Raw genomic sequence first — 14,078 nt, forward strand, 5'->3', positions numbered from 1 at the left:
AATTAAAGATGACTGGTGCCACCTAGATTTCAAACAAAAGATAATAGGTAGAAGTAAATTTATTTTCTGCTGCCCTGGTAATTAGAAATCAAAATTGAAATAGTGAGAAATGAGTGTTGGCCATTGGTGTAGAAATAGCGAGAAATTTGGAGGAAACTCTCTGTGACGAGCAACATTTTCTGCGCCAATTCAAACAAGGGGTGTTCTTCATTCATACTATTTCGAAAATTCAGGAACCGTTGAGTACCCTAAAAAAATGCCATTTTTCTATCAAAAAAGCTGCGGCACCATATGTATTTTGCAGTTTTATTTACACCCAAAGGTGTTGATAATACAGAATTTGACATTTTTATCAACGATCTTTTAAAGTGAAAACGCAGGACCCAAAAAGGCTACCATTGTCGCCTATGTAAATAATTACTTCATTTTAACCATTACAGATTATCTATGGTTTTCAAAACGAGAGGTAGTTTCTATGCTGCAATCTCATTGAAGGGAGATCAAAACTTCCTGGAGTTGAAGTAGCATAGATAATCTGTTTATCTATGCAATGCCAATAACGTTGGCTTATGACGTCAACATGTTCATACTTTACTCAAATGTGAAAAAAAACATTCTATGTTTACATTCAGTTAAAATTTCATCCAAGAAGCCCTAATTACTGGCATCATTACAGTTTATCTATGGTTTTCAAAATGAAAGGGAGTTTCTCAACTGCAATCTCATTGAGTGGCGATAGAAACTCGAGCTAAAAGACGGTAGATAAACTGTTTATCTATGCAATGCCAATGATGTTGGCTTATGACGTCAACATGTTCTTACTTTACTCAAATGTTAAAATCCATTCTCATTTTACATTCAGTTAATGTTGATCAAAGAAGCTCTGACATAATGATTTATATTGGAATGCCCAGTTTTATTTCATCTGCTTGGAGTATTTTAGAAATTATTTTAAGGGTTGGCGATTCTTTGAAAGGATCATGTAGTCATGTTTTTGAAGGATTTGGGCTTACATGTATATAAAAAGAGTATGAGGGAATTTCAAATTCTAAAGTATTCGGGCATTCATTATTTCATGGGGGACCCTCTGTGCATAAGCCCTCTAGGTAAAACACACTGTTAGCTATACACAAGGTCTTTATATTGGCACAAGCCTTGATATTTTATGATAGGAAATTTAATTTTCCCTCCCATAATTTTTGTATTTGATGTGCCTGCCATAATAGAAAATGCTCCGCAGGGCGCAGCTTGATACGACCGCAGAGGTCGAACCCTGAACAGTTGGGGCAAGTATGGACACAACATTCAAGCTTGATACAGCTTTGCATTTGGATTGTGATTAAATATTTGACATTGCATAGGTTTCTGACACAGAATGAATGTGGTCTAAGAATTTAAAAATTTTAAATTGGACATTCACCTATTATGGTCCAATATCCAAAATCTAAATACATGGTTAGATTCAGCATATCAAAGAACCCCAAGAATTCAATTTTTGATGAAATCAAACAAAGTTTAATTTTGGACCCTTTTGACCTCAATGTGGACAAAGTTGATAACAGGGCCCAAAAATCAAAAATCTAAATACATGGTTAGATTCAGCATATCAAAGAACCCCATATATTCAATTTTTGTTGAAATCAAACAAAGTTTAATTTTGGACCCCGATTTGGACCAACTTGAAAACTGGGCCCATAATCAAAAATCTAAATACATGTTTAGATTCAGCATATCAAAGAACATTAAGAATTCAATTTTTGTTAAAATCAAACTAAGTTTAATTTTGGACCCTTTGGACCTTAATGTAGACCAATTTGAAAACGGAACCAAAAATTAAGAATCTAAATACACGGTTAGATTCGGCATATCAAAGAACACCAATAACTCAATTTTTGATGAAATCAAACAAAGTTTAATTTTGGATCCTTTGGACCTCAATGTGGACCAATTTAAAAACGGGGCCCAAAATCCAAAAACTAAATAGACGGTTAGATTCAGCATATTAAAGAACCCCAAGAATTCAAGAATAAAACCCCATTGAAATTGGTCAAGAAATAAGCAATTTATACGAAGTATCTTCTTTTGCACAATACTGTGCAATTAAATATTTCTTGCTATTGCGCAATACTGTACAATTGACAATTTCTTGCTATTGCGCAATATTGTGCTATTGGATATTTCTTGCTATTGCACAATACTGTGCAATTTAAGATTTCTTGCTATTGCGCAATACTGTGCAATTGAAGATTTCTTGCTATTGTGCAATACTGTGCAATTGAAAATTTCTTGCTATTGCACAATACTTATTATATAATAATTTACACATCCTGTTTGGTGTGTATCTCCTACCATATCATTATTATTTGCTTTTAAATATAAATCAGAAATAACCAACTTAAAATGGAAAATTTTAAAAGAAAAAAAAAAGGAAAAAAAGAAAAAAAAGGAAAAAAAAAAAATCCCCCCCCCCAAATTTTTTGAACCCCCTTATGATTCATCACCCCCAAACTCAATCCCAGCCTACCCTTTGTGGTATGGTACCTTGCAGTACAATTTCAGAGAGATCCATACACTTAAACACAAGTAATTGTCTGGAAACTAGAAAAATGTGTTTTTTGGCCCCTTTTTGGCCCCCAATTCCTAAACGTTTAGAAAATTACCCCCAAACTCAATTCCAGCTTTCCCTTTGTGATATGGAACCTTGTAGTACAATTTCAGAAAGATCCATACACTTACACACAAGTTATTGTCATGAAACTAGAAAAATGCTTGTTTTTTGCCCCTTTTTTGGCCCCTAATTCCTAAAATTTTGAGGCAATTACCCCCAAAATCAATCCCAGCATTCCTTTTGTGATATGGAACCTTGTGGTACAATGTCAGAGAGATCCATACACTAACACACAAGTTATGTCTGGAAGTTACAAAAATGTTTATTTTTGGCCCCTTTTTGGCCCCTAATTCCTTTACTGGTGGTACCATAACCCCCAAAATCAATCCCAACCTTCCTTTTGTGGTATTGAACCTTGTGGTAAAATTTCATAGAGATCCATTCACTTAAACTAAAGTTAGAGTGCGAAAACCAATGTGTCTTCGGACGACGCCGGACGACGACGACGACAACGACAACGACGCCAACGTCATACCAATATATGACCACAAAAATTTTTTTGCGGTCGTATAAAAACAAAGGATATGGGGTATCCATCCATGACACAAAATCAGTACATGTACAGCAAAATACACACATAAAGTTAAGGAACAGCACTTTTATTGCTGTTCTTCATCTCAAAGTCACAGTGTCAGGCCTTCAACACAGAGCAAAAAAAACCAACTCATGTTTACTTCTTTTTTTTTATACAATTAAAAAAGAATTTCCTGAACTTCAGATTTATATTTTAATGACTTGAGTATGATTGGCGGAGAGCTGAATGAGGGAGTCTAAGGTTCATGAAGGGTTTGCATAGCATCCAGCCCCTTAAATTCAGGAAAAGACAGGCCCTTGACGTTAGACCCACACTAATTTGTACCACTGAATTTAAACAGTAAACATGGTTAAAAACTGGAACATTATAGTCATACAAGACCATCAAAAGCAAACAGCTAGTAAGCACAGTACTCAAAAACATTTTTGGATTATCTAATTTTGCACATTGTAGATTATAAATTTTGGTTTTCTGAAGAACAATGACATAGTTCCAATTTAAGGGCCAAACTTAAGAATTTATTTTATCTTTTAAAACTAATTCTGACACATTTCATCCATCAAATTAACATGAATATTTCAGACCATGAAACCTCCCTTCAGATAAATTTTGACAGGTTAATTACCCATTTGATATGAAACGTTTTTTATCTCCTGTCTTTATACAACTGCCGAGAGAGTCGATATCTATTTTGATGTATACTGAATCATCATCTTAGTCGCTACGTCAATTGATTCTTTGAAACATACATATTTCTACATCAACTACCAAGTGGTTCTCTATTTCAAACGGACAATTTGGTTAAGAATTGATGCTGAAGTCTTAAGGATGATTAACTAATTATTGATATTTTTCAAATTTCTGCAGAGTCAATATATATTCCTTAAATGTTTTGATCTTATTTTGATCTTATTCAAGTATCCAACTTTTTATATATTTTTTTTTAAACTGAATGCTTATGGATGATTAACTAATTACTGATGTTTTTCAAAATTCTGCATAGAGTAATATAATTATATAACCTTAAAATGTTATGATCTTATTTATGTATCCAAGTATTTACATATATATTTTTTCTTTCTTTAAACTGAAGTCTATAGGATGATTAACAAATTATTGATATTTTTTCAAGTAATATTTTCCTTAAATATTTTGATATTATAATATTCATGCATCCAATTTTATAGTTATACATATTCTTTAATCTGCACCTTCTTTAATTATTCAAAAACCAACAATTTTTTTTTCTATCATAAAGATTCCAAACTAAATTTCCACAAACCAAAAAACTCCACCAAGAAATAAAATTAGATGCATTCAAACTTTTACACAATAACATCATTCCTGTTTAATTTCCTCAAAACCCTACTATGTTCCAAAAGGAATCACACTATTTTACAAATTATCTCCCCTTGGTATCATACTAAATGTCAGATTTGCCTCTGAATTTCAATCGTTGAAATATATAAATTCCAGGCATAAACTATCTGTTTTATCCAAACGGAATAAATAAAAAATCTCCTCCTAATCCTATTCACAACCACATACAGGAATTATTTCAAAACTTCAATCAAATAAAAGTCCTGAATTTTAAACACACTTTTCGTAATGAAACAATGTGTTTGTTATATTTGTTACCCTTGTTTGTACTAACAACACTAGAGTACAAGCTGTAATTTCCTTTAACAGGAAACTTATCGTAGGATCATGACGTTTCCTATGCTCTTACAAGCAGGAACATTTACATCTTTTCTGGTTATCTTTACTTAAACAAAAGGAAACAAATGAATTGTTTTTATTTAAATTATTTGTATTAATTTGGTCAACTAATACTTGGAGCTGTTTGGTTTCCTGGGTAAGAAGCATAGGCTAACTTAAGAACTAGTGTTGTCAAATCGAAAAGTTTTGCCAAACCGATTACTCGGATAATCTTTCAACCGATTAACCAGTTAACCGTTAGTTTAAGTTGATGTTAGAAGGCCTTATCTATAGTACCCTAAAAATGTACGTTTTTATGCTACGATAAATTGAAGTTTACCCTTTGGCATTATAAGACTTTCCTGGCGAAGTTTTAACTTTAATAAACCAATACTACTGTTTTTCTACTATGACATTTGTAATAACTTCAGATTGAAAAGATAAAAAACCTTCTTGATCCTGCCGAATTGATAATGTCTGAAACCGTTGATTTTTTCATTTTCTCTTGATGTCTAAGAAAATAATGTGGGGTGTTTCAATTTGAAAGGATTAAGCGTGTTACTCATACCATCAAGTATACATTAATTCCATTCAAGTTGATTTGCATTTCATCATTTTTGAGATGGCATCTTGTTTAAAGTTAGTATTACAAAGCCTTGCACGATGGAGGTTGCACATTCAGATGTAGGTCTATGCAATATCAAATCAAAAATGAAATAATGAAGTAAATGGTAAAATTTAATCGGATTACAACAGTTACTGTTAAAAAACATGTACCCTAATAATGTTTACTTAAGATCTTGCCCCGAGCTGATAGACAAGTTGTCTTTGTTCTAATTGATACTATGTTTTTTGGGTTAACAATACCAATCAATATATACTGGACATAATTGATCTGTCAAATTAATTACCAGGATCATTTTTAAATTGAACAAAATTTATAAATGATTTCAATACACATTTATATCAAATCTTTAAAAATTGAAAAAAGATCAGGTTAACCGGTTATCGTTTTTGGTATTCGATATTCGGTCCTTCCGACGGTTAACCAGTTAACCATTGACAACACTATTAAGAACACAATATTCAACAACTACATGCATTGAATGAGGATGTAGATCAAAAATATAAGCAACATTTCTTTGATATATGTTTTTTAAGCATTTCCAGAGGTTCTTGTCTTGTACATGTATATCTTATTTCTAAAATATACACAGGAATGCAGATTTTAAATGGATCTGATCAGACAAAATTAAAAGTTGTGATAAGTTTTCAAGAACCAAGCAGTAGCCCTTAGTCTTAGTGACCTATTTTTCTTCCTTTGTGTTAAAAGCTCACCAAACTCAGAAATGACAACGATAAATTAAGAAATATTTCAGATAGTAGAAAAATTGATTTGCAAAGTTAGTGTCAGATTATAACAGTGTTACATTTGGAATTTTATTTTTAAATCTCTTGGGCAGAAATAAGACATCCTCCCATTACCCCCTCCCCCCTAGCCGGCCTCTTCAAAAGGGGTATTGGAGTTAGCATCCAGAAATGAAAATTACTAACTGACTGGCGATGGGTCAAAAACTGTATCCCTCACTGCTTCTTTTCGATGGGTATTATAAATAAAGAGATTGCTATAAAGTATGCAATGTCCCCTACGATAATATTACTGATGTTTTCAAAGGACAGAGCCCGTGCTTATTTTCAAATTCTTCAGAGTCAAGAGCCCATGGAACTTGAAAACATAAATTTCATTAAACTTCAATAAAGAATCAAATGCTATTCATTTGTAAAATTATATGTGAAAGCAAGTGACCATCAATTTATGCATGAAACCTAGATAACTGTTAAACCATCAGACACTGTCAATCAATCAGACAATGTTAAACCATCAGACACTGTCAATCAATCAGACACTGTTTAACTTTCAAAAATTGGCAAGCCATCAAACACTGTTAAACCATCAGACAGTGTTAAACTATCAAAAAGTGTTATTTCATCAAACACTGTTAAACCATTAGAATGTGTTAAAACATCATACACTATTTAACCACTAGAAAGGATCAAACCATCAGACACTGTTAAATCATCACAGTACTAAGCCATCAGACATTGATAAACTATCAGAAAGTGTCAAACCAAACCATCAAACACTGTTTAACCATCAGAAAGTGTCAGCCATCAAACACTGTTTAACTATCAGACAGTGCTTTTAAAACCATTTAACACTGTTAAACCATCAGAAAGTGTCAGCCATCAAACACTGTTTAACTATCAGACAGTGCTTTTAAAACCATTAAACACTGTTAAACCAACAAATACTAATAAACCATCATAAAATGTCAAACCATCATACAATGTTAAACCATTAAACACGTACTGTTTTACCAAAGAATTTCAAAACAGGTTGCTTCAGGACACAAAAGTGTTCAGATAAACAATTACAGGCCAATCATTAACATCCCATCTTTTTACCCAAAATCTTTATATCATTATTTCACAGAAGTAAAAAAAAAATAAAAAGTTCAATACAAGAGGGTCTGGATGGGGTTTACAGAATAGAGAGCAATGGTTAAAACTTGCAGAATAATGGACAAAAAATAAAGAATAGAGAAAAATAGAATACAAAATAATGGGCAAAAAATATAAAGAATAGAGAAAAATGGTCTTATAAATTAAAGAATAAAGAAATTAAGGACCCCCACCCCCCAAAAAAAATCCTACCCTCATACATGAGTACCACATCCTTACCTTACAAGATGACTTTTTAGGATCACAAACATGACAAGCAGACTCATCTTGTATACCATTACTGTAAATATTCTCTTTTCTGGCCATACTAAGTCAGGTGACCAAACATTTGCAGATCACATGATCATCATGTGCTAATTTATTATGTCTATGTCTAAAATGTAGTTCCTCTTCAGAATGTTCCAAGAATAAACATAAATAAATCTTGAAATATGTCAAATAATATGACCAAACATTTGAATTCTCCTGATCATCATGTACTTATAGTAATATATCAAAAAAAAATCCTCTAGAATGTTTCAAAAACAATTAAGTTTTTGAAACATGTGAAATATTTTATCTAGATACTGTTTCTGAAAAATGTAAAAGTATCGTTTCTACAACTAAATTCACTATTCATAATCAATAATACGTTTCTTCCATTCCACACGGAATCAAATAATTACATGTACACGTAACTGTAACAATGTTATGTAATCTTAAGTTCCAGGACTGATATTAAAGTCAATCATTATAAATGAGCAAATGTAACTATTATATAAAAAACAGGTGCCATACTAAAACTTTGGTATAAAGTCTGTTAAAACACTTTTAATACTTCCACGATGTGTCATTTCTCTCTAATTTCAGTAAAACAATAAAGTCTCTTCTAATCTTGTATAATGGCCGAAAATTATGTAACTTCTCAATGCTTTAGAATGAGTTTTGCACTTTGGTACTTCATCTCTTTATTGTATTACGACATAACTATGAATAATTTAGCCATTTTTGTCCATCATTTATACACAGAAAAAAATAAACATTGTCATTCATATCATCCAATTTTGGATTACTACTGAACCATTGTGAATTCCAATTACATTAACTATAATCCAGCTAAATTTAGTTTTACATAGGTCAATGTAGGTCATTTTGGTATGGTAATTTAATCTCTTGTGACATTATAAATCCACTCCATTTGATGGAAATTAATATATCCTTGGAAACTTAACACTTACAATGCAAAAAAAAATTTCATATTGATAACATATTCCAAATTTTACACTTTCATTTCAATGAATGCCCAAAAGACTTTTCAATCAAGATAACTTTTCAGATACATTTCTAACTGTAGATTGTCTATTATTAAATATTTATTTGTGAATAATAATATTGCTGTAATAAATTGTGTTGCTTCCAAAATTCATCTCAACTTTCACTGATTAACGATCAGTTAGATCACATCCCCTTTTTCTGTAAAAATCATTTTCATGCCGTAAATTAATTGATTCCATTATAAAAGTCTTTTTATCTTCTCACTTAAGAAGTAATCCTCCAAAACTTGCAGACATCTTATTTCTGTTCACAGTAAACTGTCTGAATCGCTAATCAATTAATAACTAAAGAAGTGTGTTCATTTTCTCCAAAATATCCCAAGTTGAGTCAGTATACAGTATAATTACTTTAAACAAAACAATTTTCTCATTTGCATTTTATGCATTTGTACTTAATGCACAAACTATTCAATTACAGAAATCTAAATTTCTCAATTCCAAATTATGCATGCATGAGATCCTCAAAAACATGCATCCAAATGAGTAAAATTTCTTAGGATTGGTTCAAATGTACTTTTAAACTGCAAGTTAAAGTTTCTATGCTGACATAAGCTTGTTAAATTCAATTCATATTTTTCAATAAAAAAAAATTATCTGTGATTTCAACAGGTGGCTTCAAGAATCAATATCAACTTCAAACATGTTTTTTACGATAATTTAATCTCTAAACCAAAAATATGTTTGCATATCTCATCAGAAAAACATATTTTTCCCCATCCTGTCTAAATACCCATTTATCATAGGTCAATAACCATATTATTACACACTTGTATGGTCAATAGTTCTCATCATTTAGAGCTAATATTGTAGACAAATATCCTACAAGCTATACTGGAATCAATTCTCAAATGAATTTTCAGCACTATATATCCTTTTTTAACAGGATAATGTTTATATAAATATATATCATGTGTATATTTATATGCCTTCAAACCAATTAATTGGCTTCCATTAATTTTATTTCTCTCCTGGAAAAAAGTGACACCTAGCTGTACTAATTCTTGCAGCAATAAAGATCTTTGAAATACTATCTTAAAATCTCCATCTTTTTTGAAGTATATATACATGCATTTACATATGACTTCAAAATAATTGTTATGATTAATTTCCCTCCTTAAGAAAAGTGACAAAATGATCTTTGAAATACTATTTTAAAATCTCCATCTTTTTTTACAGTATATATTTTTATATGTGACATCAAAAGGATTTTTTGCCACTATTTATTAGATTAATTTCCCTCCTGGAAAAAAGTGACACCAGTACTTCATGCAACAAATTTATCTTGGAAATACTATCTTAAAGTCTCCATATTTTTATCCGTGACTGAGCGTATATATTTATATATGACTTCAAAATAATTATGTGTCCACTATTTATCAGATAAACATGGAAATACTATTTTAAAGTCCTTGTCTTTTTTAACATTACATGAATGTGACATACATGTATATATATGAATATTTGTATGCCTTCAAAATAATTGTTGGCTACCATTTTTTAGATTTCCCCTCCTGGAAAAAAAGACACCTGTAATCCTTGAAGCAAAAAGATCTTGGAAATACTATTTTAAACTCTCCATCAAGATAATTATATAGTTTCTATGTAAACATTAGATCATAAAAGCTTATAAAGTTCCCTATACACTTTAAACAAGAAGACTAGACTTTCCTCCTACATTGTCAAAAGCTGCATCTTTTCAATCCTTCACAATTACTTCTCCTCATTAATCTCACCACCTTTGACTACCTATATATTCACATCAATTCACAACTTAGTTTATCTACAATTAGCCAGGGGTATTGATACATAACAAGCACCTGTTCACTTTTTATGTCAGGCCAAGTACATATATAAATTGTAAATTCTCAGCCAACCTAATAGAAACACATGCTCAGGGATGCATAACATTTCATGGTTTTTATGCTCTTTTTATTTTACAGGGTTGGAATTCGAAGGGGGGATACTTAAGAATGTTCAATTCTATCTTCCACAGTCATTTCCAAGGTTGCTAAAAATTTGGCAAAGTCCAGTAAAAATTGGTTTGATCTTGTTAAGTGATATGCATTACTGGACCAAATGACTTGTAAAATTTTTAATTTGGTCCAAATCATATGTGTAAATGTCCAGTAAAAAAGAATCTGGTCCAGTTAAGAAGGATGGTTTACTGGACCAAATGTCCAGTTATTTCTCAAAGCCTTGGGAACCACTGCTACTAATATGGGTTTCCTTGTCTTTCATGAGGATGTGTACTTTTCCTGTTTGTAGGAGATACTGTACAAGTTTATTCATAAAAGATTTTAAAAATTACTTGTTTGAACATTAAGAAGCTGTGTAATTTTATAAGCTTTGAATATTGTTGAGGTAATTTGAATGATGCCAATACTGTATGATTCATCATTTTGATATGTTATAGAAAAGGAATATTTTATTATAATTCTCATTTGATTTTTCTTATGTGTGTGTTTGTTTGATTATTTTGTAATTTTCTGTATGTTATATTTCAATGTATTTCATGAAGAATTATTATTATTATAAAGTTTGACATTTGAGTTGGTACTTATTCGCATTGTAGAAGAGTAAAAGTACTGGGTACCTTCTCTGATTATAAAATATATGGATATAAATGTGAGTAGAAAATCATTACATTTTGTATTACATATATGGTATTATCTAGTGTAAAAATATTTTTACTTTCATAAAATATTCAAATATATATTTGTACCAAATAAAATAATCCTTCACAGAGTCATATACCCACACTTATTTTTACCTTGAAGAAAAGTTTCATTTTCACCAAAAAAATTGAGGTATCATCAAACAGGAAGTGATTTGACTCTCAGATCTAATAATGGCTTACATGGTTCCTTAAAACAGCAGCAAAGAAATATGTTATGAAAATTACAGACACACACTCAGACTAAGTCTCACCAACTCTGTGAAGGGGTTATAATATCTTTTTTCAAAAGTAAAATAAATTGCTTCGCTGAGCGCAGCTGGATACGACCGCAGATGTCCAACCCTGAAAAGTTGGGCCAAAATGGACACAATATTCACGTTTGATACAGGTCTGAGTTTGGATTGTAACTAAATTTTTGACACATAATAGGTTTCTGACACAGAATAACTGTAGTCAAAGAACTTCAAATTGGTTATATGATTTGAATTTATATTCAATTTATTGCTTTTGTGCAAAACACTATGCTGTTGCGAATTACCCCCCCCCCCCCCCCATACCAAAAAAAAATTATTTTACCCCGGTTTTTTGCTTTTGTGCAATACACTATGCTGTTGAATATTAACCCCCCAAAAAAAATATTTGAAGAAATTTTCTTTTAATTTCTGAAATCTGAAATGAGAAAAATTGTCCCCCCTCCAATTTTTTTCACCTCCCCCCTTTCCCTTATTCCCCAAAAAAATTCTTTCCCTCAAGATATGGTCAGTATCTCAATTCAAATTTCTAATGCAGTTTGCAACCAAAATTACCCATTTAAATACATCATAAAAGTTTTAAAATATAAAATGACATACATACTCATGGCTAAAATTAATATTAATTAATAGTCACTACTAAAAATAAATTGACAGCTAATCACCTCAAGACAATCATCATTTCTTAATACAAATGTACATAACTTACAAGCAGTGTAAGGGAGGTAATCAAACAGTGTTCTTTAATTTGAATTGGATTACCTCCCTTACACTGCTTTTAAATTGTCTCAATTGTCCTTTAACCAAAAAAAACATTGTTTTTCCCCTTTTTTTGCCCCTAATTACTAAATGGTTTGAGCCGTAACCCCCCAAAGTCAATCCTAACCATCCCTTTGTTGTATGGAAGTTTGTGGTATAATTTCAGAGAAATTCATACACTTTAACACAAGTTATTGTCTGGAAACTACAAAAATGCTTATTTGGGCCCCTTTTTTGGCCCCTAATTCCTCAACAGTTGGGACCATAACCCCCAAAATCAATCCCAACCTTCCTTTAGTGGTTATAAACCTTGTGTTAAAATTTTATTGATTTCTATTTACTTATACTAAAGTTATCATCCGGTAACCATCTGTCTTCGGACGACGCTGACGACGACGACGCCGGACGACGACAACGCGATACATGTACCAATATACGACCAAAAAAATTTTAATTTTTGCGGTCGTATAAAAACCAAAAATACCAAACTCCAAGGAAAATTCAAAACGCAAAGCTCAAACACATCAAACGAATGGAAAACAACTGTCAAATTCCTGGCTTGGTACAGGCATTTCCTTATGTAGAAAATGGTGGATTAAACCTGGTTTTATAGCTAACTATTTATCAGTAAGACATTGCTATATAGTTCAAGGTTATGTACTGATATTTTTTTCCATGACTTATTTTTTCTTCTTTACTGTGGATTTATATCAATTCTTGAGGAACAAATTTTTGTGAATTTGGTGGGTAAAGGTTTAAACCATGAATTTAAATGTTCAACGAAGTATATACTTTCTATAAGCTTGTTGGCAGACTTTCCAAAAACATTGAAATCAAGTATTCGCAAAAATACATGTTTTCCTAACTTCATGAAAATTAATAAGCCCAAAGAAAGTTACAACTTGAATTCTGTCCTTCAAAAGAAAATTATAACTTGTAACCATTGCAACCACTTGCAACTTTGCAAATTATAGTAAAAATGTACTTAAGATACAAATCTGTTGACAGACATATAATAAAACCATAAGTCTGTAGCTAAATCAATGGTCTACTACAAACAGTTAGATCTTGTGAAGTTTCTGATGTTTACACAAACTCCTGAAAACACTTACAGCACTGCATACTATCCAACTGACAGTTCTACTCTATACTAAATCAATACCATAGGCTATCAACTAATTCTGCATAGATATTTTCTACAGAACTACAACCAAATGCACTTTTGGGCAATCAACTGTATCTGACAATGTTGACACTGATGAATGAATATTTGTCCCCTAAGGTCTCACAGATTCATCTGTTAATGCTTAAAAACAATCTTACAAGAAAATATACTTGTTTAGACATTTTGGACTTAAACATTTAATTACAACTTGAGATAATTTTTCATCACCATGTTTTTTGTGAAAAAAGCTCAGGGGAAAGTGATATGGCACTAAAATAGTTAATTAATCATATATAATTTTTTTTTTTTTCTTTATTGTAAAAAAAACATAATAGTTTATAATTGAAATGGAACATACTTAGTTTTTAATTGACATGGACCATACTTATGAGTGTTGTCATGGTTATGATGATTTTGGAAAGATGGTCTGGAAAATTTTGTTGTTTTTTTCTATACAATTTAAGAATATTTCCACTGACATTATTGTAA

The 14,078-nt window shown here is 31.3% G+C and overlaps 1 protein-coding gene across 2 annotated transcripts in view; it reads right to left on the reverse strand.

Annotated features, from left to right (window-relative positions):
- The window catches only part of LOC127721945 (colorectal mutant cancer protein-like), a 64,747-nt gene that overhangs the window by 35,987 nt on the left and 14,682 nt on the right, over positions 1-14,078 (reverse strand). The window contains exon 1 of one of the 2 annotated variants that reach the window (XM_052228794.1): positions 7,644-8,649. The exons of the other annotated variant lie outside the window; for it this stretch is intronic. Coding sequence (XP_052084754.1) covers positions 7,644-7,730 — 87 coding nt within the window. The 5' untranslated portion in view covers positions 7,731-8,649. Of the gene's footprint in view, positions 1-7,643; positions 8,650-14,078 lie in introns of those variants that run through there. 2 annotated transcript variants of the gene reach the window in all.

Source organism: Mytilus californianus, unplaced genomic scaffold (assembly GCF_021869535.1).
Source record: "Mytilus californianus isolate M0D057914Y unplaced genomic scaffold, xbMytCali1.0.p SCAF_12, whole genome shotgun sequence".
Classification (NCBI taxonomy): domain Eukaryota; kingdom Metazoa; phylum Mollusca; class Bivalvia; order Mytilida; family Mytilidae; genus Mytilus; species Mytilus californianus.